At 31.5% G+C, this 27,989-nt stretch overlaps 1 protein-coding gene across 2 annotated transcripts; it reads right to left on the bottom strand.

Annotated features, from left to right (window-relative positions):
• Positions 1-6: 6 nt before the first annotated feature.
• Positions 7-25,855, bottom strand: Edem2 (ER degradation enhancer, mannosidase alpha-like 2). Of its 2 annotated transcripts, XM_018450361.1 has the most exons (17): positions 24,907-25,028; positions 24,775-24,820; positions 23,884-23,984; positions 23,585-23,624; positions 23,395-23,507; positions 23,119-23,272; positions 14,294-14,422; positions 10,752-10,923; positions 9,138-9,295; positions 8,162-8,266; positions 7,093-7,437; positions 6,872-7,033; positions 6,706-6,804; positions 5,459-5,773; positions 5,175-5,388; positions 2,117-2,229; positions 7-2,018 (listed from the first exon to the last, which is right to left on the bottom strand). In XM_018450361.1, the coding sequence occupies exons 1-17, from the start codon at positions 25,026-25,028 to the stop codon at positions 321-323; spliced, it is 4,086 nt and encodes a 1,361-aa protein (XP_018305863.1). In that variant the 3' UTR covers positions 7-320. The 2 variants fall into 2 exon arrangements, with proteins under 2 accessions (XP_018305863.1, XP_018305864.1); XM_018450362.1 differs by lacking the exon at positions 6,706-6,804 and having other exon boundaries at positions 24,907-25,855.
• Positions 25,856-27,989: the final 2,134 nt, after the last annotated feature.

Genomic DNA, 27,989 nt, shown 5'->3' with positions numbered 1-27,989 from the left:
GCGCGCGCGCGCGCGCACTTCACAAGAGATGTTCTAGAGGTCAATTAACACGTTCCGTGCCGAACTACCCCCACGCACAGAACAGTCATGCATATACGTAAAGAGCAGTCATCACATCGTGCACTATCCGTGGAATACGCGACTTGAATGAAAAGTTTAACGTGTATCATCGATAATACGTGTGACACGGAACGTGTTGACTATATGCACATCTAGATCACAATGCAAAAATATCAATTATAATGCAGTAGCCTTATGGCCTTTGGAAATTCTGTTTTTGCATAATAATTATAATTGTAGTCTAAATTTCAAAACTATTGTTATAATTCATCATTATCGATATGTTTAGCTATATGCGATTTTGGTTTAGCTGCTTTATCTTTACTCATGTATTTTTTTGCATCATACTTTATTTTATTAGGTTTTGTGGTACTACGTAGCGTATTTGCCATTTGTAGTTTCTTTTTAAATACTTTTTCCTTATTAATAACCCACATAGCATTTTTAAACTCTTCCAGTAAATCAGTAGATATAATTTTATTTTCAACAAAATCTTTCCAACTGGATGACTTTGTTCTTAAATCGGTCTTGTGACTATGCCGTATATCACTAATGTCTTTTTGTAATCCTTGTAATAAAATATGTTTATTATTGGGAGATGTAATCCTTGTATTGGATGTATCCTTAGCCATAGACCCATCAAAAATGTGAATTTTATTAGTACCACTCGATGCAGAATCTGCAGAAGACTTTTCTATCTTTTTCTCTGTAGTTGTTTCTTTAAATTTCACATCTACTACTTTTGTTACTTGAAGAAAATCTATCTCTTTCTGAAAAGTACTTCGAACTTCTTTATTCTTTTTAATTTCGCTCTCGCTCTGATTTTGAGAAGAGTGCAGAGTAATTTCGCCGGATTTGATAATATTCTTATCCTTTTTATTTTTTGTCATAATATTTTTCGATTCGTCGCTTATGTCTTCATATTTTTGTAAGACATTTTGCTCAGAATATTTCACTGCTTTTTCTATTTCCGTTAATATGAAATATTCAAAATCCTCTAACTTTTCAGCGCTTGATTCTTTAATTTTCTTTAAGATTCTAAGGTTTTTTCTTTCCAGTTCTGATTTACCTGTATTACTGTCACTAATAAATTCAGCGACTGCCAAATTGTTTTCTTTAGTTTTCCTAAGTAAATTTTCTTCTTTATCTATATTTTTCAAATTCTTTTGCAAATCGGCAATCAATATGTCATAATATGAACTATCTTCTATTCCCGATTTCTCCAAGTGCCTTTGGACACCATCAATTAATATTTCTTGATATGTAGTATGAACTTCTGCATGAATACGATCCAAAAGAGCGACATGCTGATTAATGATCTCTTCTTCTTCATCAAACAAATCAGTTAACAAATGACGTAGAAATGAATAATTTTCAACTTGTGTAATGCCAGATTCCGAAATCTTTAGTAGTTGTTCCATTTCAGGACTAACAGATTTTACATTCTTCAATTTTGTAGCTATGGTTTTTAAATTCAGCACCATAGTATCCATATTAGTAAGTAAATATTGTTTCAATAGTTTCTGCTTGTTTGGTTCCAGTAGTTGTCCCATCTTTTTAATAGATGAGTTTGGCGCGACCACCAGCAGCTCACTTAAGAACCATCGAACTTTGTATGATAAAGATGTTTTCATAAGCACGCCACGCGCCTTGTTAACCCAATTGTAATAGCTCTCCAAAATACAACTTCTGATTCTTATACCCTTGTTTTGTTTAGTGTTGAGAAATATTTGATTAACGAATACTTCTTTTAACTGATGCCACAAAACCTCTATCGGTGTAGAGACTGGTCTCAAGATGATAATTGTAGCTTCAGATGCAGCAGTAATTCTGACTTCACCACCAAGTGAATCTTTGACAATTTCTGCATGAAAATAATGAAAATCAATAGCGTCCTCCTGATTTTCTTGCGATTCAATCGGAATCATCATATCCAAGTTTGATGTAATAGTTGTCGCCTATAAATATATAAAATTTTTGTATTTTTTTTTAAGTTTTATATAAAATATAAAACAGTACTTATGTAAAATTTTGAACAAAAGAAAAAACAGCAAACCTGCTGAGTTACATGTCGACTGAGAAATGATTTTAATGATCCTTTCAAACGTTCGAACAGTGACAAGTCAGTAGGTGCTTTAAGCTGAATTTCTTCTTTTGAAGAATATATTCCTGTAATCATATATTTGTATAATGAAAGAAATGTTGTATATTTAGTATTAATTCAAAATCCGGATAAATTCGTGTACCGATTTTTAATGACAAATTCTTTGAATACATTTGACTTAAGGAGAGGTTCGCCTATTACTTTGGAGTAAAAAATACAACTGATATAAATTGTCATTACAGCGATTCCGTATCACATGCAATATTAGTGTAATGAATTGTGGATACTATTTACGTGCTATATTCTTAGTAAATTATTAGTGTATAGAATATTAACAAATGTATGAGATTGTCAACGACTCGGGAAGTCGAGTGTATATTTGGCAACATTGCACTGTGTGATGTGACAGGCAGTGACCGGCTATGGCGAATAATATGGGAGAAATTCAGAATCGATGTAAAAGCTGATTTTGTATTATTTTCATATCTGTTTCTTTACGTCGAGATGGATTCTAGGTTATATGAAGTTGGCTTCGTATCAGCTGTGCACTGTGGCGTTGCCAAGTCTGTTACTACTAATGCGCGCGATAAAGATAAATTTTGTGACAATAAAATTTTAAATCCATACAGTAAAGTCCGATTTTTCTTTTTTGTACACAATTGTTGATATTTCATCTGTCAATGCTAGTTTATCAAAGTCCTAAGTTGGCTGAGTGTGTATTAAATCGATGATTATCTTCTTCGGAACGACCGCCTGTCATAAAGCGATATGCTTAAAATGGTCAACTTCAGAATAATATTACAAGAAAACTATACGGTCAATATTGCTCAAATTATGGGATTATTTGTGTACAGTATTTATCTACATCATATAAAAAAATTAAGACTCTAAGTTGATTTTCAACTAACAGGCGAACTCTTTAAGGCCCTTGAGTACTCAGCCAAAAACTCTGCGTTGACGGTGGTGACACAGAATCAGACGGCGGCTTGGCGAAACCAGTAGCCACACACACAACCACAGACCCATAGGCCTGTTCTTTTTAGCTGTACTTTTGCACCAGTTCATCTTTCTTCCTCTTCTTTCCTCCTGGAGAACTCCAGGATGCATATGATTCGAATTTATATTTTAAAGTAAGAGGCTCTTATATTTTTCTCATCGAAATTTTTTTAAAGAGTGTTGCGACTGTTCTGTCTTAGAGAGTTCCTCTAGTTCCTCACACATTTCTTACAAGGTCTCTCTTACAAAGATATTTTTGCAAAATGTATACTTTTACCAATAATAGTGGACAAAGGATGGATATCCTTTCTTAATTTATTATTATCAGTCTGAAATTATTATGGTCTTTATCCTTATTATGTTTCGTTGTAATATGATATATATGATCCCTGATAGCAAAGCTTGCGGAGACAGATTTTGAACAGAGCCTGTTAACAATTTTTGATTGCAGAAAGGCACCAAATTGTATACAGAATTTGTATTATCTAACATTGTCAGCAAATTTGCCAGAAATATAACAAAGCATGTATAAGCACATATACATAATCACTATTGATTATGTATATGAGTCAAGATTGATACTTAAATAGTACTTAAATTTATTATATCGACATAATAAATTTAAATATTATTTAAGTATCAATCAAGTATATATTTAAATATCATTTTTGAAGTACTAAAAATAGCTGAAAACATTTTGGTAATATTTCAAAAAGATTGCAGATTCTTTCTGTAACATTTCATCAATCTTTCAACAAAGTTTCATGTGCAAGAATCGTGGACATTTTGCTATTCCAGAGCTGTCTCAGAAATGTTGCAGACATATTTCGCGATTTTTATGAAATGTTTCGCTTTTCAGTTGATATATTTCTGAGATATTTCTGAAAACTTTTAGTGCTGTATGGGAATGTTCAGCCACAACCGAGTGTTTAGATGAGTCAAGTTTTATATTGTTAATGTGCTCATTTATTCAGGTTTTGAGATTCCTCTTCGTCTGTCCCACATAAGAAGCGTCGCAATTGTTACGCCAAATCTTGTAGATCACATTATTATTGTCATGTTCTTTTTTGTTTTTATGCACTTTTATAAATCTGTTTAATTTGTTAATGCATCTGTAACCTATATTATAGACTGATCTGCTAATCATACATGTGGCAGACTGTGTGACTGCGGATGTACGAAAGTATACAAAAAATTTCTTTCTCATATTAGAGATTATTTTATTAGTATTTTCATGATCGTTGTTATCATCGATCTTGGGTGGAATTTTTGTTGAGAGCAATTTCTTAATCCTCAAATTGAACAATTTAAATATCAACTCCAGCGGATATCCATTGTTCATAAGAATTTGAATACACAATTTCTAAGTTCTTTTCATAAAACTTTCGAGGGTGTGATAGCAAAACCACTTGATCAACTAAGCTAAATACTGTACCCATCTTATGACAGAGGGGATAATTAGACAAATGAAAGAGATATCTGTCCGAATAAGTCTTTTTTAACCTCTCTTATTTTGTTCATTTGACTTCTCTTCTTTTATTCATACTGACTGCCCTTTCTTATTAATAACCGAAGAATTGGTTTGGATTCATGACTCATCATTATATCGTCTACGATTGACAATTTTGATTAAATATAACATGTTTGGTTTGTATTATACTGTTTAATGCAACTTGAAGATGAGATGATCCTCATAATAATTTTGTTCTACGTTGATCGTTAATTTTATCATATGTATGGAATAATATTGTAATTTTACGGCTGACGAGGACTAAATAAAGTCGAAACGTACTGTAACTTATCGTCGAAATTTAGAAATGTGAATATAATAAATATTATTTTGGTACACCTAATCAAAACTTGTTCAATTGTGACCTGGGTTGTCCCTATGTAAAAATAATATTTCGATGTTTTCGCTTTAAAAAAATCGATTCCAAACATGAAAGAATTAAAAAATAATGCATGAGAATAACACGTTTATTTTGTAGTACGATATTTGAATCTTTATAGTTACCAAGTGTGACAGTAAGATCGCCATTTGCCATATTAATAGCTTTCATCAGTTCAGCTGCCTCTGTGAAAAAGAGGAACACGACAGGTATTGTGACGTCATCGATCTCTTTTCCATCGCCTGACATTGCAAACATGGGTGAAGTTGCTGCACTCGAACCCGCTACGTTATCTAATACTATTCCGGCAAGAGCACCAGCTTGTTGAATTCTCCGCGCCTAGAGTTAAACATGAAAATTTAAAGCTAATGGAAGGTGATTTGGAAAAATATTTTGCAGCGACATGTACCTTCTCTATGAACATGCAATTTCCACGATCCATTATTACTATCTTGCCCGCCAATCTATCCGCGTTCAGCAGATCTGTGCAAGCTGCGGGTGGATATGTAAATATCACTTTTCCAGTGATCTTATCGAAATTCTGTAACTCAGGTCCAAACTGTGCTGGTCCGGCTAACAACGTAATTTTTTTTGGTGGATCTGTGTTAGGTTTTGTGAACGTTACTGTTTGCGGTTTAGTTTCTGGTTGTATTTGCATCTTGGTAAGTTCAACCATTTCTTGCATAAACAATAATCCTTCCTCCGAATCTTGTGGTGTCTTTGCCTATTTAAACAAATATAGTTTATGATATATAGAGTTTAATTTAAATAATTTAAATGAATAAATGTCAAATATTCTAAGGATGTATTCGATCAAACATGAAAAAAATTTATATAAATGTAAGTCTAGAAACGCTTAATTTTTTGAAGTAGGAGGAATTTTATTGTTTAATAATATCAAACAATTAGATATTAAACAAGTAATAGAACAGTAAGTAATGAACATTTTTGAACACTAGAAATGCTAATGCAATTTTAGAATTATCAAAGGTTTTCAAATTTTTTTCTTTAGTTATATTCCATTATTCACTGCAAGTATTGGAAATCTATAGTTCACGTTACGTATACTACAGATTTTCAGTACACGCAATGAATAATGGAAGCTTTTATATTTGACAATAATGTATGTAAGGTTGAAAGTTATAATGGCGAATCATTTGTAGACTACGGCCTATTTGGACAATTTTTGTAATAAAATGTTTAAATATTCATTCAATATTGAAAATAAATGTTCAAATATTCAAATTTCAAAATATTTATTAGTTGTTCCATTAAGTTTTTTATATTGTTAAATAACAAAATTCCTCCTACCTAAAAAATTGAACATTTCTATGTACCTCTCACTTTTCATATAACTTTTTTTAATACAGATACCAGAAGATATACGCTTTATCGCCGTCTTTTCATCCATTGTTAATGCCATTAATAGATGAAATGTCATTAATGGATGAAAACACGGCGATAATCCGCAAACTTTCTGGTATCTTTGAAGATAATACCCGTGAAAGCTTTAACTTCTTTTAATGTTTGGCTGATGGGACTATATACATCCGTAGAATATTTAATTTATTTATACTATCTATTATTATAATGTATCATATACCAAACATAATAAGATATTAAATACAATTTATGATGTTTAATGTGATAAATTACATTAGAAAATGTGTGCAAAAGTTGAACTCGTCCATCGGTTAACGTTAGAGTTGTTATTCCCATATCACTCAACATTTTCAGATGTTCCAAATTATTTGCCTGCAGAAAAAAAATTTGATCTTTAAATAGATTTTTGTTAAAAAATATGAATTTGATGTAAATATACCTGAAATTGCGATGCGCTTAATCTTCGTTTGACCGATCGTCTCGGACAAACATCCTCTACCATATTTCTCAAAGGTTGCCTTACTGTTGCCGGAAATAAATGCAAACTATTCGGGCAAGTACGGTCAAACTCGTCCACATAAACAATATCGCGTTCAAAATCCTAATAAAAAAAGTAAAACTTACATCACTGTACTGCCGAATCAATTGCAGTATACTTACAGATGAAATATTTGTCCTGATGGAAGCGAGTGTGAGCGGCAATAAATGACCTTCAGTGGTAAAAATAAATTCGTCCAAATCTAAAACCAATTCGCCTGGTTCCACGAATAATAAAAATAAGTATTTAAATGTCTCGGACAATACAAAGCTATCCATTGTGTCATCATGTTTATTAGTTCTAACATCTGATACAGCTGCATAACCGCATGGCACTCTCGCATACGTTTGCAGACTTTTGAGTACCTTACGTCCAACTCCTAAATAATAATGGTCACCTGTGGCTCGATACAAGAAGTAGGTCGATTCTAAAAATTCTGGTCTAAGTGGATGATGCCCCCAATGCACCTATTTTTAGACATTATTTAAATTACGTTATGTAATATGATATAATAAATATAACGATTAATTTTGAGACTTCCACAGATATTTTCTTCAAAGAAGTTAAGGCACACAAAAAAACTTAAGCAGTAAAACGAGTAGTAAGCGAATTAAACAATGGCTACGTTTACGCCATGTACTTAGTCCACGAATTATACGATAGGTATTTTTATTTAACTTACAAGATAAATAAGGATACCTATTGTATAGGCCATACAGTCTAGTATCTAACTGTACAGTGTAAACGTAGCCAATGGCCTAATTTACACCGTGCGCTTAGTCCATGGTCTATACCCCAAATTCGACCTAAATTATTTAGGCCCCATGCTATAAACACTTGGTAGATGATCCGACCTAGCTTTAGATCAGGCCTCGTTTTTTAGTGGCCTGATCTAAAATAGGTCGTCTGCTTTCTCAAGTGCCATCCAGGTATCACCAATCTATCCTTGTTATTTATCGAACGTTAAACAAGAATGATATGATACCCGGAGAACACCTGGGTGGGAATTCGAACACGCCTATGGTGCTAGAATACCCCTTTTATAGCGATTTTCCGCAATGTTCACGAAACATTGGCATTTAATGATGTATGAAGATACGGAGATAATTCGTAAATAGCGGAACTTCTTTGAACGTAACAAATAATTTTTTACATATGCCATAATTATCAGTTGTAATGTGTCATATATACCTGAAAATCGGTAGTGAATGCTTCTGGTATAAAGTTATGTCTCTGCATAACCTGGTATAACATTTCATGCGTTTCTACGGCAGGTTTGATGTCACCTTTAAGAACCTACAAAAAATTGTAACATGAAATGAATGCAAGCTATTTTTTAAATTAAAAAATTTCAAGATTGCCACACAGATCTGGAAAATAAAGAAAACCGGGAAAAGTCATAGAAATGTAAATTGGTCATGTAAAAGTTGAAAAAGTCAGGGAAAAATATAAAAAAGTCTGGAATTTTATTTGAGCGTTGCTTAATTCCCTTAAAATGCTTTTATTCCAAATAATTATTATAATTTTTAAAAATAATGTATCTAATATTTATAGTCAAATACTGATTTTCTTAGTCAGTTTTGCAAACTATATATACATATACTAGGGCATGTATCAGTTATTATGTTAAAAGAAATGTAATTCCTTTTTTATAAGTGTAGAAGTTAGATATCTCTCAATGTCAAGTTTATTTTTTATTTTAATTTCCATATATAGTTTAATACGAAACTTAATTCACTTTAATTAAATTTTGTTATAATTAAGATAAATATTTTATTAAATATATTTTTTACTTCAAACTATAGAATTAAAATTAATAAAATAATCACATACACACACGCACACACAAAATAATTTTAATAAAATAATATTAAAATTTATTATTCAGTATTTTCATTTAATCATCCTTTTCCGTTATAACTGCATTTTTTCCATTATTCATTTATTTTTTGTTGGTATGAATTTGTATCCAAGATTTCATTATGCTGCTAAGCTTCTAAATGCATGTTGTTTTTAATAATATAGCTTTCTTACAATTTTCTCGTTTCAAAATGTTAACATTTAACAATGTTATATTTGATATTGGTCATGGAAAAGTCCTGGAAGTCAGGGACTTTCAAAATTAATTTTCTGTGGCAATCCTGTAAAAGCAAAATTAATGGTATACCTGCAGACCTGGCCAAAAGGCCAATAAAGCGTCCATGAAATTTTTGGAGTTGGTATTTGGTCTATGCATATGTACGTCCAATAACATGGGCCCCTGACTAACATACTTCATTACGGCTTGGTAATGCTTATTAAAACGGCCTAAGTATTTTTCATCACCTGTATATAATGTAAAATATATACAGACGCCTTATATATACACATACACAAATTGTAAAATAAACATTTTATTCATGATTTAAATTTGATATTTTTATACAGACGACAATAACATAAATTGATTAATGACAGAAAATGAAATGTATAATTTTAATCATTTGTGTGGCACACTTTTTTCAATGTAGACGAAGTTTTGAAATCTTGCAATTTTTTTCGAGTCGCTGACAATACAATACAAATCTGAAGTGAGATTTACAAAATCCTAAATGGCAGATCCGATACGGCTGCCATGGTAAATTAGTGTTTTAAGGTTTCAACTCCTTCTTTCTCGGAAACTTTGATAGACAATTCTTTATGTTATATTCATATTCAGCACATCCTATTTACTAAGAAACAATCCTTTATGATAAAAATTCAAAAAATTTGTAACATATCTAATGTAATTTTTATCTTCACACAATAAACTTTTTTTAATAAAAAATCTAAAAATTTTATAAAATTCTGAAAAAATAGATTATATTTTGATATGTGAAGAATATTTAGTAAAATGTTCAGCTTCTTATCTTTCCAAGAAACCACATTTTGGTAAAAATCGCTTTTTTTAAATTTTATTTCTTTATAAATAATTAGAGAAATGAATACTCAAAATAAAGACCGTGGAAAATGTGTAAAAAAAGTATTAATGTACCAGAAAAATATGAAATCATAATTGGTTTCATTAAACTGTGAACATTACATCATAACAATGAAAACAAAGGTATAAGGAAATATATTTCCCACTCTTATATACACAAAGGGTTAAAATAAGTATATACATATGTATACAAGGGTGGTCCACTTAAATCGATCATCTGAAATATCTCGCTTATTTTTGATGATATAAAAAAAATGTTTCAAATGAAAGTGAACCTGTTTCGAGGGGGACGTATTTTGATCATGTTGTTTTTTTCTAGGTGGAGGCTCCAGAAAGGTATGAAGGTCACCTCCACTTTTTTAAATGGAATTGTATGATTTCTTTTACACAATATGATTCCTCTAATTATTTTGCATATAAAAGTATTAAGGTAGTGATATATTAAGAAAAACCAATAGTTTACGAGACCAATATTTTACGTCAATATATGCTAGAATAAAGTATAAAATATCTCGTAAATTATTAGTTTTTTTATATCACTAATACTTTTTTATATCACTTAATACTTTTATATACAGAATAATTAGAGGAATCATATTGTGTAAACGTAGACTATGTTCTTTTTATACCAATTAATTTATTCATTATTTTGTACATTAATGTAAGATAAATGTGTGACACTATAAAAAATTTATTAAACGTATTATATATATCTCTCGAAAAATGATTTTTCTTTTTTTTTAATATCTTGTTTTATATCTATTGGGAAGTGTATTTGATAATTTAGCTATCTACACATATACATAAAATATACATAATTACCGAGTAAAATATATGCCTTAAGACAATATTCATAATAAGAGTCTATGCCAGCGCCGACTCCGGAATCTCTTCGTACCCAATCTCCAGAATTAACATTCAACACAGATCCCATTAAGTCTGTACCACGATGTCTCATACGCCATAAAACGTCCATAGCTTTTTGTGCTTTTTCCTAATGAAGCAATACTTGTCATTTTAGTTCTAATCAACAATCATTATCAATTATATACAAATGGTACATTCCACCTAACGTTTGCAACACTCGCGAGCATCGTTTCATTCTTATTGTTTTCAAATATTAACCTTTAGACTGTCGAAAACTTTAGAAAGCCATTTTTATAGTTCTTGAGTGTGGGTTAAAATACCACCACTTTTTATGGTATTTTAAATACTAATTGTATTAAACACATATGTGTGTACGTTGCCTTAAATATATAAAAAAATATAAATACTGAAAAATATACAAAAAAAATTAAAAAATTTAAACAAGTAAAAAAAAATTATAAAACAAAAAAATAAGAAAATTACAAAAAATTAAACAAAACAGAAAAGTCAAAAGAGAGCTACAAACTTTCTACGTCCAAGTCGTTAGCTCTGGGTAATGCTAAAGAAAAGTTCTCTGCATGAGTCTATACGTTTATATTCATTTGGTTATGCAATTGGTGGTAGGTTGAATCATCCATGCAGCGAGTGTGCATGAAGAGAAACGGAACGAACTTCTATGCTCTTCTATGCGCATCATGCAAGAAACGGAACGCACCCTTGGACAGCTCTGATTTATGTTGTCAATATTACGTTTATAGGGCTACGTGTGTGAAGTTGGTCCCGCACTTTTCGAATTTTGTAAATTTTTTAATTGCGCTGTGTTGTGTTACGTTTGTGTCGATTTGTGCCGTAAACCGCGGCTCAATAACATGAAGCGTTAAAAAAAAAATTGCTAGCCATACATTTAGGAATGAAAAACTTAAAGAAAAACTCGCAGAGTTCGATTATCTCACACCGTTCGCAAGTTACACGAGTTTGAAATTTTTCATTCCTAAAAAATTCCAACGACTGATTCATAACTTTGACGATATCTGTTGATCTTCGCGAAATCTGTTGATCTGAGGAAATTTTGCTATTAGGAAAAGTTGTACTGTTGTAGCACAATCCGGCACAAATGAAAGAAATCTAAAAATGTCGAATTTTTTATTTGCCCCTCACTTTTTCAAAAAATTTTACCTTAAACTTCTAAACTTTTTATGCATGTGCTTCGTAGATTTTGTGTAGCATAATTCAGCACAACTTGCAGAATTCGATTATCTCACACCGTTCGCAAATTACACGAGTTTGAAGTTTTTCATTCCTAAATATTAGTGTTTTTTTTTTTTTTTTTTTTTTTTGAAAAACGCTTTGTTATTGAGCTGCAGTTTGCGGCTCAAATCGGCACAAACGTAGCACAACACAGCACAATTAAAAAAATTATAAAATTCGAAAAGTGCGGGGCCAACTCACACATGTTTTAAGGCTCGAGGTTTCATAAATCTATGCTCAGAATTGGAATCAGTGATAGAGGAGAAGGTGATATTACGGCCAGTATATATTGTGGTCTCCCTTAATATCTCCGCTATTATATAACGAATCCTAATGATTACTTATGGAATTATTTGTTCAGTAGCTCGCCGTTACATGACGCTAATACCAATACTCAATAACCAGCACTTATTATAACGCATTTTTACTTTCAAATATTTCGAAACGTTTCTGAGGTACATTTTAGCATTTAATTACCTACTTCCCCTCATTTTTTCTTAAACTTGAGCGTATCATCATATGAATATATGTATTTTTGAGTGTGTTATTTGCTATTTAACATTTTATTTGACTGTATATATTTTGAGTTATGGAAATTTAAACAATAGCATGTCATTTTGCTAATGTGGCCCTCTATGGATATGATTATTCACGATCTCTTTTTTGAGGTTTTCATATTAAAATAATTATTTAATCGATTGTAGCTGTATTATTAGTCTATAGTTTATGTTACATGTATACTATTTTTAGTATTGAAATTTTTAGTACTGAGCATCTTATATGCAGAAATTATGTGAATGTATATACATTTATTTGCATACATTTTAAAATGTTTTACTTTTTTGTTAATTTTGTGACCAAATACTGTTTCCTAAATACAACTAATTTTTTAAGGCTATTTTTATGGTAGGCCACACATATTACCACCCATATTTTTCTTCGAGTCATTATGCAATGTCGCCGTATTTTTATTAAGTTTAATGTCCTAAATAATAAATATTTTGTAACTTTGAGTTCAGAATCGATTCAAGAACGAATGTAATTGTCAAGTTTTAAACTTAAATATTAATTTTTAACCAAGTTATTGTGTAAAATGTAACTGGGGTGCCATAATATCACTTTCTCCTCTACCAAAAACCATAAAATACACTATTTTTCAGAAAATAAAAATTTTTTTTATTCGATCATACCTTGCCGGGAAAGCCATTTTTGTGGCTCTGCACAAATCTCGATATTCTGCGCCATGTGTATGTTATTTATAAAGAAAAATTTTCGAGAAAAAAACCACTAATGAAAAAATACCGACAGCCTAAAGATTAAAGGATGAAATGCTCGCAAGCGTCGCGAACGTTAAGTGGAACGCTTCCAAAGTGTAACAGAGCGATCGTATCAGACTAATCTTCTTTCTTGAAAAATGTTTTAGACGAAAGTTTTTTTTACTTCAAAGAAGGCATAAGATGGTACCATTAGTTCAACCTTGAGTAGCATTATCAAGGTCAGGGCAAAGACACGTTGAATTTTTTTAATGAAACTCCTCATTTTTCATTGCATATTCTCGTAGCTTGTCTCGAGAGCTTTTTAAAACACACTACAATAAAATATTTTTTCATTAAGTACTTTTCGACTTATAAGGCTTGAAAGTTACAGTACCACCGGCATTAGCATTATCCAAGATGTCAGATCAACGGCTAAAACCTCTTAAATGTTATTCAGTATCATGAATGCCATCTGTCAAAGCAACTGGAGGCTGTTCCTCTTATTTTCATTTTTGCACTAAAAATTTATTTTTACATAAAAATGAAGATAAAAAGAACAACCTCCAATGACTTTGATCTTGACAAATAGTATCCATATCATGATACTGAACAACATTTAGGAAGTTTTAGTCGTCGATCGGACACCTTGGGTAACGCTAATGCCGGTGGCATGTAACACTGTAACATTCGAGTAAAGTACTGTAACCTTGTAACTCGAAAAGTATTTAATGTAAAAATGTTTTATTAATATTTTGAAATGCTCTTAAGGTAAGATACGAGAACATGTAATAAAAAATGGAGGGTTTTGTTTAAAAAATTCAATGTAATCTTGTCCTACTCTTAATAACGGTACCCAAGGTCAAATCAATGATACCATCTTATATCCCCCTCAAAGTAAAAAAATTTTTATTTAAAACATTTTCCAAGAAATGAGCTTGGTACGGTCGCTCTGTTACACCTCATATATCATGTCATATCCATAGAATATTTTACCTCAAAAATCGGTTCACCTGTTAATCGAGATAAAGCGGCCATTTCTAATATCATACTACCTGCACAAGCAGTGCATGTCTCTCTTGATACTTCCACAGGAACTCCTTTCATGCCATGTTTCAAATTTATCTATGAGACATACAGAAAATTTGTTACACTTGGCTGAAATTGAATTTAAGACACATTATATATCTTATTTCTTTCAGCGGTAGAGCAATTTAGCGATTGGGCAATTTAGAGCTACAAGTAGTTTCATACGTATAATACGTATGTATAATACGTATAACATACGATATTATATACATATAAAATCCGTATATAATAATTTATTATATATTATTATAATTTCTTTTTCTCTTTCTTGTTATTCGTATGTGGACTGATGAAGATTTAGTACAGTCGAAATGTTTCCTATGAATTTATCGATGAAAAACTATTTTAATTCTTAATGTACCATATATGTTTTAATAAACCAGTTTATATTTAAAGATCCAATAAATGTGCGTGTGCGTGCGTGTGTGCGTGCGTGCGCGCGCGTGCATGCGTGTATGATTTTAATTATTGCTTCACCTCTCATTGTATCGTTTTAGTCCTGGTTTTGATACTGGTAGGCTTTGTAACAGCAGTCTTGCTGACGCCTAACCATTTGCAAGCTACTATAGTCTATTTTATCGTATTTTATGTTTATGTCTATTATTCTGTTAACATGTAGTCTTTTTCATAGAGCTTTGCAATAAACTAAATTAAAATTAAATTAAATATCCAAACATATTTCAAAAATCCCTTTTACTGATATAAATCACGTTGTATCGAATTTGCAATCGACATTACTCCTCACCAATTAAATCGGACTAAATGGGGGTGTTCTAGTCTAGCGGGTAAAAAAATCGATTTTTTTTACATATGTTGCAAGTATTTGGTGTAGAAAATATGTCTGCATAAGGAATTAGCTCGATTCGCAAAATTAACAAAGTTATAGCACCTGATAAGGAGCGGTCTCCGGCTCGTTTTCGACGCTCGGGCCGCGCGGTGCACAATAAAGCGTTGTTAATCGACATTTTTATTTCGGCTAAGGTCGGAAAACCGTTATTCTTAGAAGGCCGTATATTTGGAGTGGAGTTTTTCTAAAGATTTGTCTAACAATCCAGTTTGATCTTCCTGTGTAGAAGCGGACGCAAATTGTTTATTTACACACAAAATATTAAAAATGGATAAAATAGATGAGAAATTTAATCGAGTTCGTATATATTATACCAATTTTAAAAGTTATAAGTGTAATGGGAATGGTTATTGGTCAACAAGCGGAGATGTACGCAAACTCTCGGGAAGCTCGTATCATTCGTTCGGAGCGGCGCTCAACTGACTTTGCTAAAGAGGAAAAAGCAAGTCACAGGAAAGAGAGAGAACTTTTGCAGGATTCTATGAGCAAAAGGAAGGTTTACTCTATGGCTCCGGACTAGCTGACTGATCGTCAGTAAAATTATCTCTATATAATCAGTATGATAAACTTTAAACGTGTTTTTTTCGAAACCACATTTTTCAAATTGGCTCCTATGATATCTCGAAAACCAGTTGACCAATCGAGTCGGGCATGTGCACACATCTTCAGCACATAAATGTCTATAGTTCCTACCATGATCAAGTCGAAATATATTTTTTTGTAATTTTTACAACCATTTTGGTGAAAAAAATGACAAAAATCGAAACTTAATTTTCGACATGACGTAATTTTTTAATTTTCAGTATTTTTTTCGTTTTGGTACCTTCTATAACTCATACTAATTAAGAATTTCTTTGATTTTTTTGTTTCAGATAAGCAGAAGAGCTAAAACCATGGGAGCCACACATGGACCTACTTTTTTTTTCACCACTTTATTTAATATTTTATACAGCGCATATTTATAGTTATTTTTTAATTAAAAAATTCTGAAAATATTTTAATATTTTAAATATTATGTATAAATGTTAGGAAAAAACCCCGTTTCAAAAAACTTTATATATTTATAAAAAATTCGCAAAAATGGCTTAAAATTCGGCTTCTAGACCAGAATACCCCCTTAAGAATACCGCAGTAAATGTTAATAAAGAGCATTAAATGTCAATACGTGGTCAAAATTTAAAAACAAGAGAAAAATAAAACGTGGTATATGCCTTTTATTTTTCTCTTGTTAATAAAGAGATTTCACGAACCTTTGCAATATTCATTCGGTTTTTTAAACAACATGATTCCTCTAATTATTTTGCATATGAAAGTAATTAAGATAGTGATATAAAAAACCTTTAGTTTACGAGATATTTTATACTTTATTCTGGCATATATTGACATAAAATATTAAATAACTCGTAAATTATTAATTTTTTATAATTGTAAAAACAAAGAATAACGCTCGATAATGTCAAATACGATAAAAAGGACTGAGAGTTTTAATGCGGTAATTGGTGCGAAGACAGTTATCAAATTTCTAATTTAATTAATAAGTAATAATGATACAGACGTTTCGGCTTTATTTCGAGCCATCTTCAGTGTGTTAAGTATACAAGTATTACATCCGTACTTCTATATGGCCAAACGGGTGGGTGACGGTTCAATCTCATCCTCAGTTGCATTGACACGTGGTTGATAAGTCCAGTGGCAAAGAACTAACTGATGAAATTCTGTGTCAAAGAAAAAGACATTGCCAAAAATGCATGAAAGAAAAGAAAGTAAAGCACTCACCCGCATAGCCATACTTGTCCAAAATTTAAGAAACAAAAATCCGCTGAGTTTTCATATTTTAATTGACAAGACGTAAAACGCTTCTAACGAAGGTCAACATTCGAATAAGTCAACAATATATATATATATATAAAATATATGATATATAACATACATGCTACTAAATTAACAATACTAGTGAATTAACAAAAGGACGATTTAAAGAGAGATCGCAATATAGAAAAATTTTATAATCGTACTTTTATGAATAGAATAATATGAGATAAATCAATTGGTCGAAAGAAAATACATAGTTGCTTTAAAAAAAATATGTATCATATATTCAAAAAAGATAATTTTTTAAATAAGCAACTATGTGTTTTCCTTCCACCAATTGATTCATCTCATTATTCTGTTCATAAAAGTATTAAGGTACGATTATAAAAACATTAACAGTTTACGAGTTATTTAATATTTTATGTCAATATATGCCAGAATAAAGTATAAAATATCTCGTAAATTATAGGTTTTTTTTTTATATTCATTATCTTAATACTTTTATATGCAGAATAATTAGAGGGATCATATTGTGTAAAAACAATCATACAATTCCATTTAAAAAAGTGGAGATGATCTTGAAATCTCCCCAAAGCGCCTCTACTTATATAAAAACTATTAGTAGTATATTGTACCTCTCTTGATGCTATATACAACTTCAATAAATATATTATTTCATATCTATAAAAATAGCAGAAATATTCTAAGTGGACAGAGTTACTGCCCCACCCTGTATATATGTATACATATAAAATATAAAATATGTATGTATACATATATAATATATAGAGTCCTCAAAAAGTTCGAAAACTATACGTAAAAATGAACTTTTAGTGCAAAAATGAAAATAAGAGGAGCAACCTCCAATCTTGATCTTAATAAATATTATCCAGGGTATGACCCTGAACAACATTCAAGAGGTTTTAACCGTCGGTCGAACACCTTGGGTAGTGCTCTAATGCCGGTGGTACTATAACTTTTAAGCCTGATAACTCAATAAGTACTGATTAAAAAAAAAAGCCTATTAAAGTGTTTTGGAAAGCTTACGAGGTCAGCTATTAGATTCGGCAATAAAAAATAGGGTGTTTCGTTTAAACAAAAAGCGATGTGACTTTGACCTGCAGTTATGAATTCATAACGACAGTTGCGCAGCTTTTTTATCATACAAAATATCTGCGCGGCTGTCATTACGAGCACATAACGATTGCATAACGAGTTACAGAATTCCACTGCTGGCCTTGACGACGTCACCCAAGGTCAAACGAATATGAACAGTAAATAGATCTTTTTAAATTCTACAACTTTTGTCCAAAAAATTTTTTTCAAAAATACTTCGTTTTCGAGACATTTGACCGTTTTTGGACTTTTTAAGAACACTGTATATGTATACACGCTTTTATCTATCTATCTCCCTCTCCTTCTCTCTCTCTCTACACCTTGTTTAAAGAAATTTTAAATATCAGAAGGTGCATAGCTAAAATAAATGATTTGATGTTTTCGTAATAAATTGAGAGGATTGGCGGAATAAAGGCTTAATTACAAAATCTTGATTTTGATAAAAATTAAAATAACTTGTTACTTTTTTATTATACCACAAATGGGAACAGTATTAAATGTATATTTATAGTATAATGTCTTTGAGAAGTTATATGTTATAATATTTTTCTATTATGATCAATATTTAAAAAGTTGTTTGCAATTTAAAAAATACACTTAGTCCCTTTTCCCGAATGTTGATTATAATATTGTAAGAATAGACAGAAAGAAAAGACTACGAACTGCAGAAATGTTTTTTTATTTTCACATTCTTCTAGAAGAAATATAAAATGAATATGAAATACATTTTACTTTTATTTGTACAAAATAAATTGAAATAATGTTCAATCACATCATCTGATGAGTTTTCGTAAGATTTTTTAACATAAATATGTTAAATGAAAACACATTATTGTTGTACCATTTTCGTTCAGTCTCTGGTAAAAATAATGATTTTAAATCATTTATGCTCTTTTTCCATAGATTATATCATTTTCACCACCCCAGGACAATCGAAACATGTTCATATTTAACTAATATAAGCAACACCAATTCCTTGTTTATTTGCACTAATCTCCGGAAAAAGGGCCTAAGTAGAATTGTGCCTTTATTCCGCCAATCCCCTCAATTATCGATTTAGTGTAAACTAATCGATTATTTATTTCATTAAAATTATAATAAGTGTTCAAAGTGACTCCATCTATTAAATCCATCCGATAATTTATTACGAAAACACTAAATCATTTATTATAGCTGTGCATTTTCTGATCTTTAAGATTTCTTTAAACAAAGTGGAGAGAAAGAGAGAGGGGGGGGGAGGGAGATTGATAATTACACCGTTTCGCTGCTCACCGTCGTTCTCCTCCCGCCGCGTATTCGTCAGCTCCGCCTTGCTACGTCCCTGCTTTCCCTCTATAGACGGCCGCTAATACGATAACTTTAACATCGTATGACAACAAACCGAAAGCTCAGCTCAAAAAATGACTCAGGACTTTTCTACTTGGATTCTTGTCCTGTATCTCATGGTTCCATATATGTTATTTTAGTTACACACTGTATACGTTTTTTTGACCCAATGTGCTTGTTGGAGTGAGTAGAAGCTATAATAGGAGCATATTGGAACATGCGACGCGAACAAACCTCCAGTGATCGATGGAAAATTTGCTCAATCATTCACGTGGCAAAAATATTTTTTTAGAACTTCTTTTCAAAAAATGCCGCCCCCCCCCCCTAAACTTGCCGCCCCTGGATATAGTCTAGATTAGTCTCTAGTACTAATATGGCACTGCTGATCATATTAAAAAATCAGGAGATTTTAAATTTGTAATTGCGATAGAATCTCAATACAGGATGACAAAAAAATATGGAAACCTTGAAAATTCTCGAAGAATATGGAAGATACTGAAAAATGTTTCGGATGAAACCGAAGTGATTTCGAAGAAGACATATTTTGATCAAAAAGATATGAAGGTCACTTTTTGTTGTACCAATTCATCTCCTTAATTATCCATTTTGTCTATATATATTTTTTTAAACCAGCTATATATTTTTTTTTACCAATTAATTCATCTCCTTATTGTGTTCATAATTCCATTTAGAAAAATAAGGAGATGAATTAATTGGTAAAAAAAAATATATAGCTGGTTTAAAAAAATATATATAGAGAGACAAAATGGATAATTTTTTAAATAAACAACTACGTGTTTTTCTTATACCGATTGATTCATCTTCCTATTCTGTTCATAAAAGTATTTAGGTTTATATATGAAAAATAATTAGAGAAATCATATTATGTAAAAAAATCATATAATTTCATGGGTGTGTGAAGTTGACATTCCCATGCTTCGAAATCGGAATTCTGATAAGAATTCTGGATTCTTTCGAACAAGAGGAAGAGTTCCTGATGATTTTTAGAAAGAGTTCCGCCCATGAAAAAAATAGACTTCGCAAAATGGGGTGCTAACTTCACATCCAACATTAGCACCGAAGTTCTGAATAGCCTATTCGATGTACTTTGACGAGTAATAGAGTTTTTGATACAACAAAATTTAAGGAGGTTCTCGCGTTTGATGAAATATAAGACATGTCTATAATATACATGTAATGCAAAAGTTAATATCAATAATATCTAGAAAAAATTTCATTGACTTTTACCGTACCATTTTGAAGATATTTAATTCTAAATTTATAGAATTTTACATTAAAAGTTGAAGGTATAACCTTATTTTATAGTTATTCTCTTTTAAATTGAGACACTTTCTTTATAAGACACTTGCTGTATAAGACAGCAATTTAAAAATCGTTATAATTATAAGGTAAATACTTAAGTTTGTTCTCGTAAAGTTTCATTTAAACTAACCGTACAGTTTACAAGAAATTTATATTCTAGCTTTTTTCATACGGCGTATACACCAAATAAGCACCTCACAACTTTTATTTTGAAAATATTTAGTAATATGTAAAATTAACAATAATTATGTATGATGGCATAAGATATTGTTGATAATCTTTTTATTCCATTATTTTGTTTTATATATTATTATGAATAAACTATCTATTGACTAGGAAGTAGCGCGAAAATCTCCTTAAAATTTATAGCATTGTCTTCGAATGGAACAAAACTTTCAAGAATCTTGACTCCTCATTATCATTGACTTATATTTATAATCATGTTTGATAAATAAACTTTGCGATTTTATTTAATTTATATTTTTTAAATACATGCTGAAGGACCTGTGGTCACGAAACATACCTTTAGATTTTTAATAAATGTATTGATTAAAAAAATTGTTCTATATCTTTGTACAAGTTGTTCGATCACGGACCGAATTTTTTCTATAATTTATTTAATATCATTTCTAATATGTGCATAATGTTTAATCACAGTTTGTTTGAGATTTCAACAAATATTTTATTGTATATATTAGGTTGGAAAAAAAGTTCTGTAAAATTTTGTTAGATCAAAATTATATAGAGAATATATTTGTTGCGAAATTTTCGACTATCTGTCGAAACTAATTGTAAGCTTAAAATTTTTTCCTAAAAGTTTGTTTTTAAAAAAAGGTTCCTAGGACGTTTTATTATCAAGTTACACGCGGATTAAATACAAGAGCATTCTGATTGCTCATAACTTCGTTAAAAATAATCGCGTATTGTAATTAATAAAACATATTCTTAAAGCTAAAATGTTGCTCCATCAAGTGGTGTAATTGACAATTGAAAAAAATAGAATATATGTACATTTGAGTTAAAAATATGATATTGTCCTTTTTTCCATCGCGCAATGGTTATAAGGATAGTAATATCACATTTTTAACTCAAATTTCTATATATTTTACATTTAAAAAATTTAGCATGATACTATTCGATAGAGCAACATTTCAGCTTTAAGAATCTGTTTTTTTTTAAATTACAGTACGATAATTTTTAATAGAGTTATGAGCAATCAAAATCAGAACGCTCCTTTTTACTTAACTCGCGAATAACTCAAGAACAAAAAATTGTAGGAACATTTTTAAAAAACGATTTTGTAAGGAAAACTCTAAATTTTCACGATATAGATAGTCGAAAATTTTCGCAATTTTTTTGGCACGTGACAGACCCACAGTGAGAAGAAAAATTTCCCTTTTTTTCAGCTCGTAGTTTTCTATATATAGAAATTACAAAATTAACATAAATTAAAAAAATATAGTAACCATTCGAAAGTAGAGATTTCAAGCTTTAAAACCCTTTTTTTATATTTAAATTTTGATCATTTTTAACGAAGATATTGTATATATAACCAGTTTGTGATAAAATGAATATCAATAATGGCCGAAATTGTAAGACGTAGATTTATTTCGAAAGAACTGCTAATGACAACCACTGAATACATCATTGTTAATACATGAATATATCGTTGCCAATATATCGTTGTCTCATTGCAAATGTCTTAACAATTTTCAGATATTAATAAAGACTCGAAGATATCACCCGTGACAGCCTAAAAAGTGTTAATAAATATTCGAATTAAACACACGCTTGATTTACGGTCTTTAATACGCGTATTTTTTTAAATAATCTTTTAAGCTTCTGTGAAGACTATACCCATTTATTAGGATATGCTGAGAATCTTTCACAATATGTCTAGCAATATTAATTTATATTCGCACAAAAAAAGATTTATTCTAACCACTTTTGCATGCACGCACGTGTGTACAATTGCAACAATTGTTGTCCTATGTGGACTGCGTTCCAATATACACTACCAGCACTGAAAATCTATAGTTTACGTTACGCATACTACAGATTTTCAGTACTGACAGTGTATATCAGAATGTGAAAGCCATAATATGAAAAACATTCGAAAAATTGTACAAATGCACACACACACATACACACACACATATACATATATATAATTCGATTATAAATAGAATTCCATCCTAAATTCTTATACAAATTATACATTGTTTAAAGTCAACTTTAAATGCAAAAATATAGAAGCATGATAATATTCAAACAAAATATATTCCATATTATTGTGTATTAAACTTACTCTGCCATATGGTATTCCAGTAGTTGTGTTAAATGCAGGTAAAAATCTATAACCTAACTCTTTAGCCAAGTCCAAAAGTTCTCCTCTATACCATGGCATTATATCAGCTCTCTGTTGCAGATATTCAGCTAATATATGACCACTAAGAAGACCTCTAAAAAAACAGTTATATGACATTTAATATGAAAATTAAACATTTTATAATAAAAAAATGTTTATAAATATATTTTTTAATAAATATATGTAAATGATTTTGACTGTAATGATTTCACTCACCCAAGCATTCTAATATTTGTTTCAAATAAAGAAACAATAACATCTGTATCAAAGCTTACATCTCTAGCAACAAGTTTGACTGCATTCTCGAATTCTTCCAAATCTCCCAGTACCTAATATACATAAAATACTAATATATAAATAGAATTTGTTCTACGTGATATATTACATAGTACTCGTTATAACTTACCACTAATGTATCCAATGTATCTACCAAAGTAAGTGAAAAACTGCAATGATAATACACAAATTAAGTTATAATTCTAGCAACATGAATAATTATCAAGAATCTAACAAAAGCATAAAGCTTACAAAAATACAATTATAATTTTATATAGATATTTTTATGTACAATTTAACTTCTTACTAATCGACCTATAATGATGATACAGTGAATAAGCCTATGTGAGCCAACACAAGTTCTTCGTGTGTAAATGTATATATATATTACAATTAAATTAAAATACAGACGAACGTTTAACTTCTTACTTTCCCAATGTAGAATCTATATCACCCCTATTAGGTTCAGAGCCTCTATATCGTCCTTTACAGCTTAATGGCATCAGTTCATCAGCAGGATATGCATTATCCTTGAAAAAATTATAGCAACATTTTCAGCCGATATTCATAGCCGATTCTTATGTTTAAAACTATAGGGATGCACCAGATATCCAGGGAATATCTGGTATCTGGCATTATCTAACCCTATTCAGCCAGATAGCCGGAAATCATTAGTATCCGGTAATATATCCGATTGAAAATTTATATTGCGTTACTTTACTATTATTGTTTACATCACTAATGCAGAATTTTATTCTTTGCAGCTGAATTTTTTGCAGATGATCTTTCCTTTTTTTCTTTTCGTGTTGCCTCTTTTTTTTAAAAGGTATTTTCCAGATACATCCAAGGAATTATCTGATATCTAGTTAGTTCAATTGAATAATGACCCTATTGGATATCTGATCAAATATCTGAAAAGAATATGATACGGGATATCCGATATTTGATAATTTTATGATCCGGTGCATCCCTATTTAAGACTGTCTTAAAACGGACTCAAGACAGTCATGAACCAATTAGAGAGCCATATTATCATCTTAAGACATTACTTAAGATAGTTTTAAAATAAGAATAGATTATGAATACCAGCCTTCAAGTATTTTGCTTGTTTATATGACTCTGTAAAAGAATAACTTCTTTTTGTTCAAAATACAAAAATTTAAAATACTAATTTTTATAAAATTCTTTCATCTCAAATACAGACTTGAAGCTATTTCTAATTGAGCTATTTACATGTATATGCACGAGATATATTACATTTATCAACCAAGAATTATTAATCATATAAATCAAGAATATAATATATCAGGTATTACTTACCATATATGCATTGTACGCATGATAAAACATATCCCTTGCTTCTTCTCTATAAGATATAATAATACAATTACGAAACGTATAATCCAGATAAAATAAAGATTTAATCATAAAGTAAGTAAACAATATATATACTTTAAAGCTTCTCTCTCTTCCTTATTCATATATTCTGATGGATTATCTTCAGATATAGCCCATAATGTCTGTATGCTGCAACCCACAAACAATAGTCCCCAAATAAGAGCATCACAAGCCATTGTTTGCCAAAAAAAAATTTAAATTCTCTTTTGTCAAGATCGCAAACTCCTAATAGCGCACATGGTCCACCAAAAATTTTTCCAACTAATCTATATCAATTCAACGATTTCATCATTATGGAAAGTATCAACGGAAATGCGTACCATTCCCTCAAGACTTTTTTCCGTCTTTTCCTTTTTGCTTATTTCTATATATATTTCTCCATGGAACATTATCGTCTTTCAATCAGATTGATAACACATATCACATTGCATCAAATCCGATGAAAAACTTGCGGGTTTTAGTTACACACCTGTCACTTCAGTCAGATGGCAGGAATAAATATAATTTTCATCAAACTACAATCACGAGCGATTTAAGTTTAATAAATCATTTGTCGAGTCTCTTCTCTGACAATCGATGATATGTTAAGATTGATTAGAATATAACTGACGAACGGAAAGATGAATTTATAAAATGAATTGTTATCGGAAGGTATATAAACAGCAAGCGGTAGGGACAGCTGATTGTGTATTTTCATCAAGGCCAGATGATGTGGCTGCAGTCGGTTCGTCGAGGCGATTCTTCGTTTTGTAATACGACATATATGACCTTCACCAATACGTTTCCCACGTAACTAGTTTGCTCGCTACTTGTTTTCTTGGATGACCCGATTTCCGTAAAAATACACTAATTCCTTACGTTTCACTGTGTTAACTGATGACAAGTGATAGCATTATCTCCACACATCAAACATGAATATCGCCATTTAATAACCTCCAACTCTAAGCCCGAATCCTCATGCAGAATCCGGCCAGAAACAGAGAGAATCAAAGGGTGCATTCAGTACCACGACCGCTCACTGAGGGCTCAGTGAGCTCTTCTATCTATTTGATCTATATTTTTAGTTCTAACGGAATATGCCAATGAGATGCAAGCGCTCTCTGAGCGCTAAGTGAGCGATTGTAGTACTGAATGCACCCAACGACATATATGCCCTTGTACTTAAGGCTTCCTTACATTTATCTTTAGATGCTCAATAGCCAATGAAATAATTCGTAAAGTATCTAAAGATAAATTTAAGGAAGCCTTAAATATAAGGCCTGACTATGAATACGGGCATATTAGACGGAGCCTTTCTACGAGGGGTAGGCGATAATCGCAGCGAGAGCCCGAGAGGGTGTCTTTTGACTTCGACTAGTTTCGTCGTGATGTTCGGCTCGAATATGTTCGGCTCTCACATGACTACCCACGTGACTATCATATAGTGATCAGTGGTTCTCAATTTTTTGTTTCAAAATTCTTTCCATCTCTAACTGGTCCTCGTTTTTTTTGCTAGTCCGATTTTTGCACTTAAAAACAACGCAAAAACTCATTTTTAAAAACGTAACTTTGCTGTAAAGTGCCGTAAACAGACCAAAACAGATATGAGATGAGAACCGTTGATAAATATGAAAGAGGCGAAGTAGCCGAATGTTAGCGAGTCTCGGCGAAATAAGCCGACGTCAAAAGAGGGGTACGCTATAAGACCGTACTATGGATTTCGTCTTTAAATACGGATCGCGCATGGTGGAATTAAGCCCAGTGTCCACGATGCTAGAAATCCGTCCGAGATCTCGGATGAAGAAAGAATTGACCAATCGCATTGATCATGTGACTAAATTGTTTAAATGTGATTGGTTAATTCTTTCTCTCTCCGAGATCTCGGACCAATTTCTAGCATCGTGGACACAAGGCTTTAGAAAGGTGAACCAACTCGCATAATGGCGGAGGACCCGTCACATGATCTGAGATCTCGACCAACTAGAAATTGAGCTTTTTTGCAGCGTGAACGAGTTATATGCCTCTCTTCAAATTTGCTCAAAACTTGATTGGTTAACAGATCCCCCCCACTACTTTCAACCTACTGCGCATCCATCACCATAGGTATGTTCGCGTCGCATGCTCCAACATGCTCCAACATGTGCCTACTATAGTTCTTACTCACTCCAATGCGCTTGATAGAGTGAGTAGGAGCTATGGTAGGAGCATGTTAAAGCATGTTGAAACTCGTGACGCGAACAAACCTCTTGGTTTACCTTTTTAATTCCACTATGGTCTAAAGAACTTCTAGGAGAGAGATCGTCAACTTAGTCATGTGACCTGCTACTCCATGATTGGCTGGCATCAATACGTGCGAATTTGGGCATTGCGACGCCAATTGGCGTCAGAACGGATATTGTGACAGATATGAGGGTGCTATTACATGAGCGCGGAAACGCGGAAATGCGGAAACGCGTAACCAATCAGAAGCAATCCGCTGTTATGGTTTCGCGTTTCACCGATTACTGATTGGTTGCGCGTTTCCGCACTCATGTAATATCACCCTGAGGTTAGTGGTCGTTGATTACACTAGTAATAGTGTTTTTCTAAAATAATATTATACACTTGAATTTGTTATTTTGACGAAGTTTATTAGGAAAAATTATAAATATACTCTTATTTATAATTTCTCCTAATATCAGAGATGTACAGGCGTTGAAATTATATATATGTTTATTGTTAGTTTGTGGGTGATTATTTGGTGACACACAGAATTCTTAATTAAGTAATTTATTGTACTTATACATATTACTTATACATATTATGTATTGTACATATTATATTACGTACATTACACCATTCGCTATGCCATCGAATTGCACTGCATATTAAGCTGGTTCTACATTAATCGCATCGCAGTGTCGCAAGCGTTGCAGTCCAATCAGAGTCGAGCTAGCATGACGTTGATTGGACCGCAACGCTTGCGACGCTGCGATGCGATCAATTTAGAATCAGCTTGAAGGCCATCACACGTACAAAAATTTTAGTCGTAATCGTAAGGCCGTATGCAAATCGGTCAATCTTTATGCGGGGTCTACAATAGAAGTCGTAGCGGTCGTAGGATCTTAAGTCGTAGAAGATTAACCAATCACAGTCGAATATGAGAAGAATAATCAACT

Source organism: Mycetomoellerius zeteki, unplaced genomic scaffold (assembly GCF_001594055.1).
Source record: "Mycetomoellerius zeteki isolate Tzet28-1 unplaced genomic scaffold, Tzet1.0 scaffold28, whole genome shotgun sequence".
NCBI lineage: Eukaryota > Metazoa > Arthropoda > Insecta > Hymenoptera > Formicidae > Mycetomoellerius > Mycetomoellerius zeteki.
The sequence above is the reverse complement of the archived record's forward strand: the minus strand, read 5'-3'. Positions and strand labels throughout refer to the sequence as shown.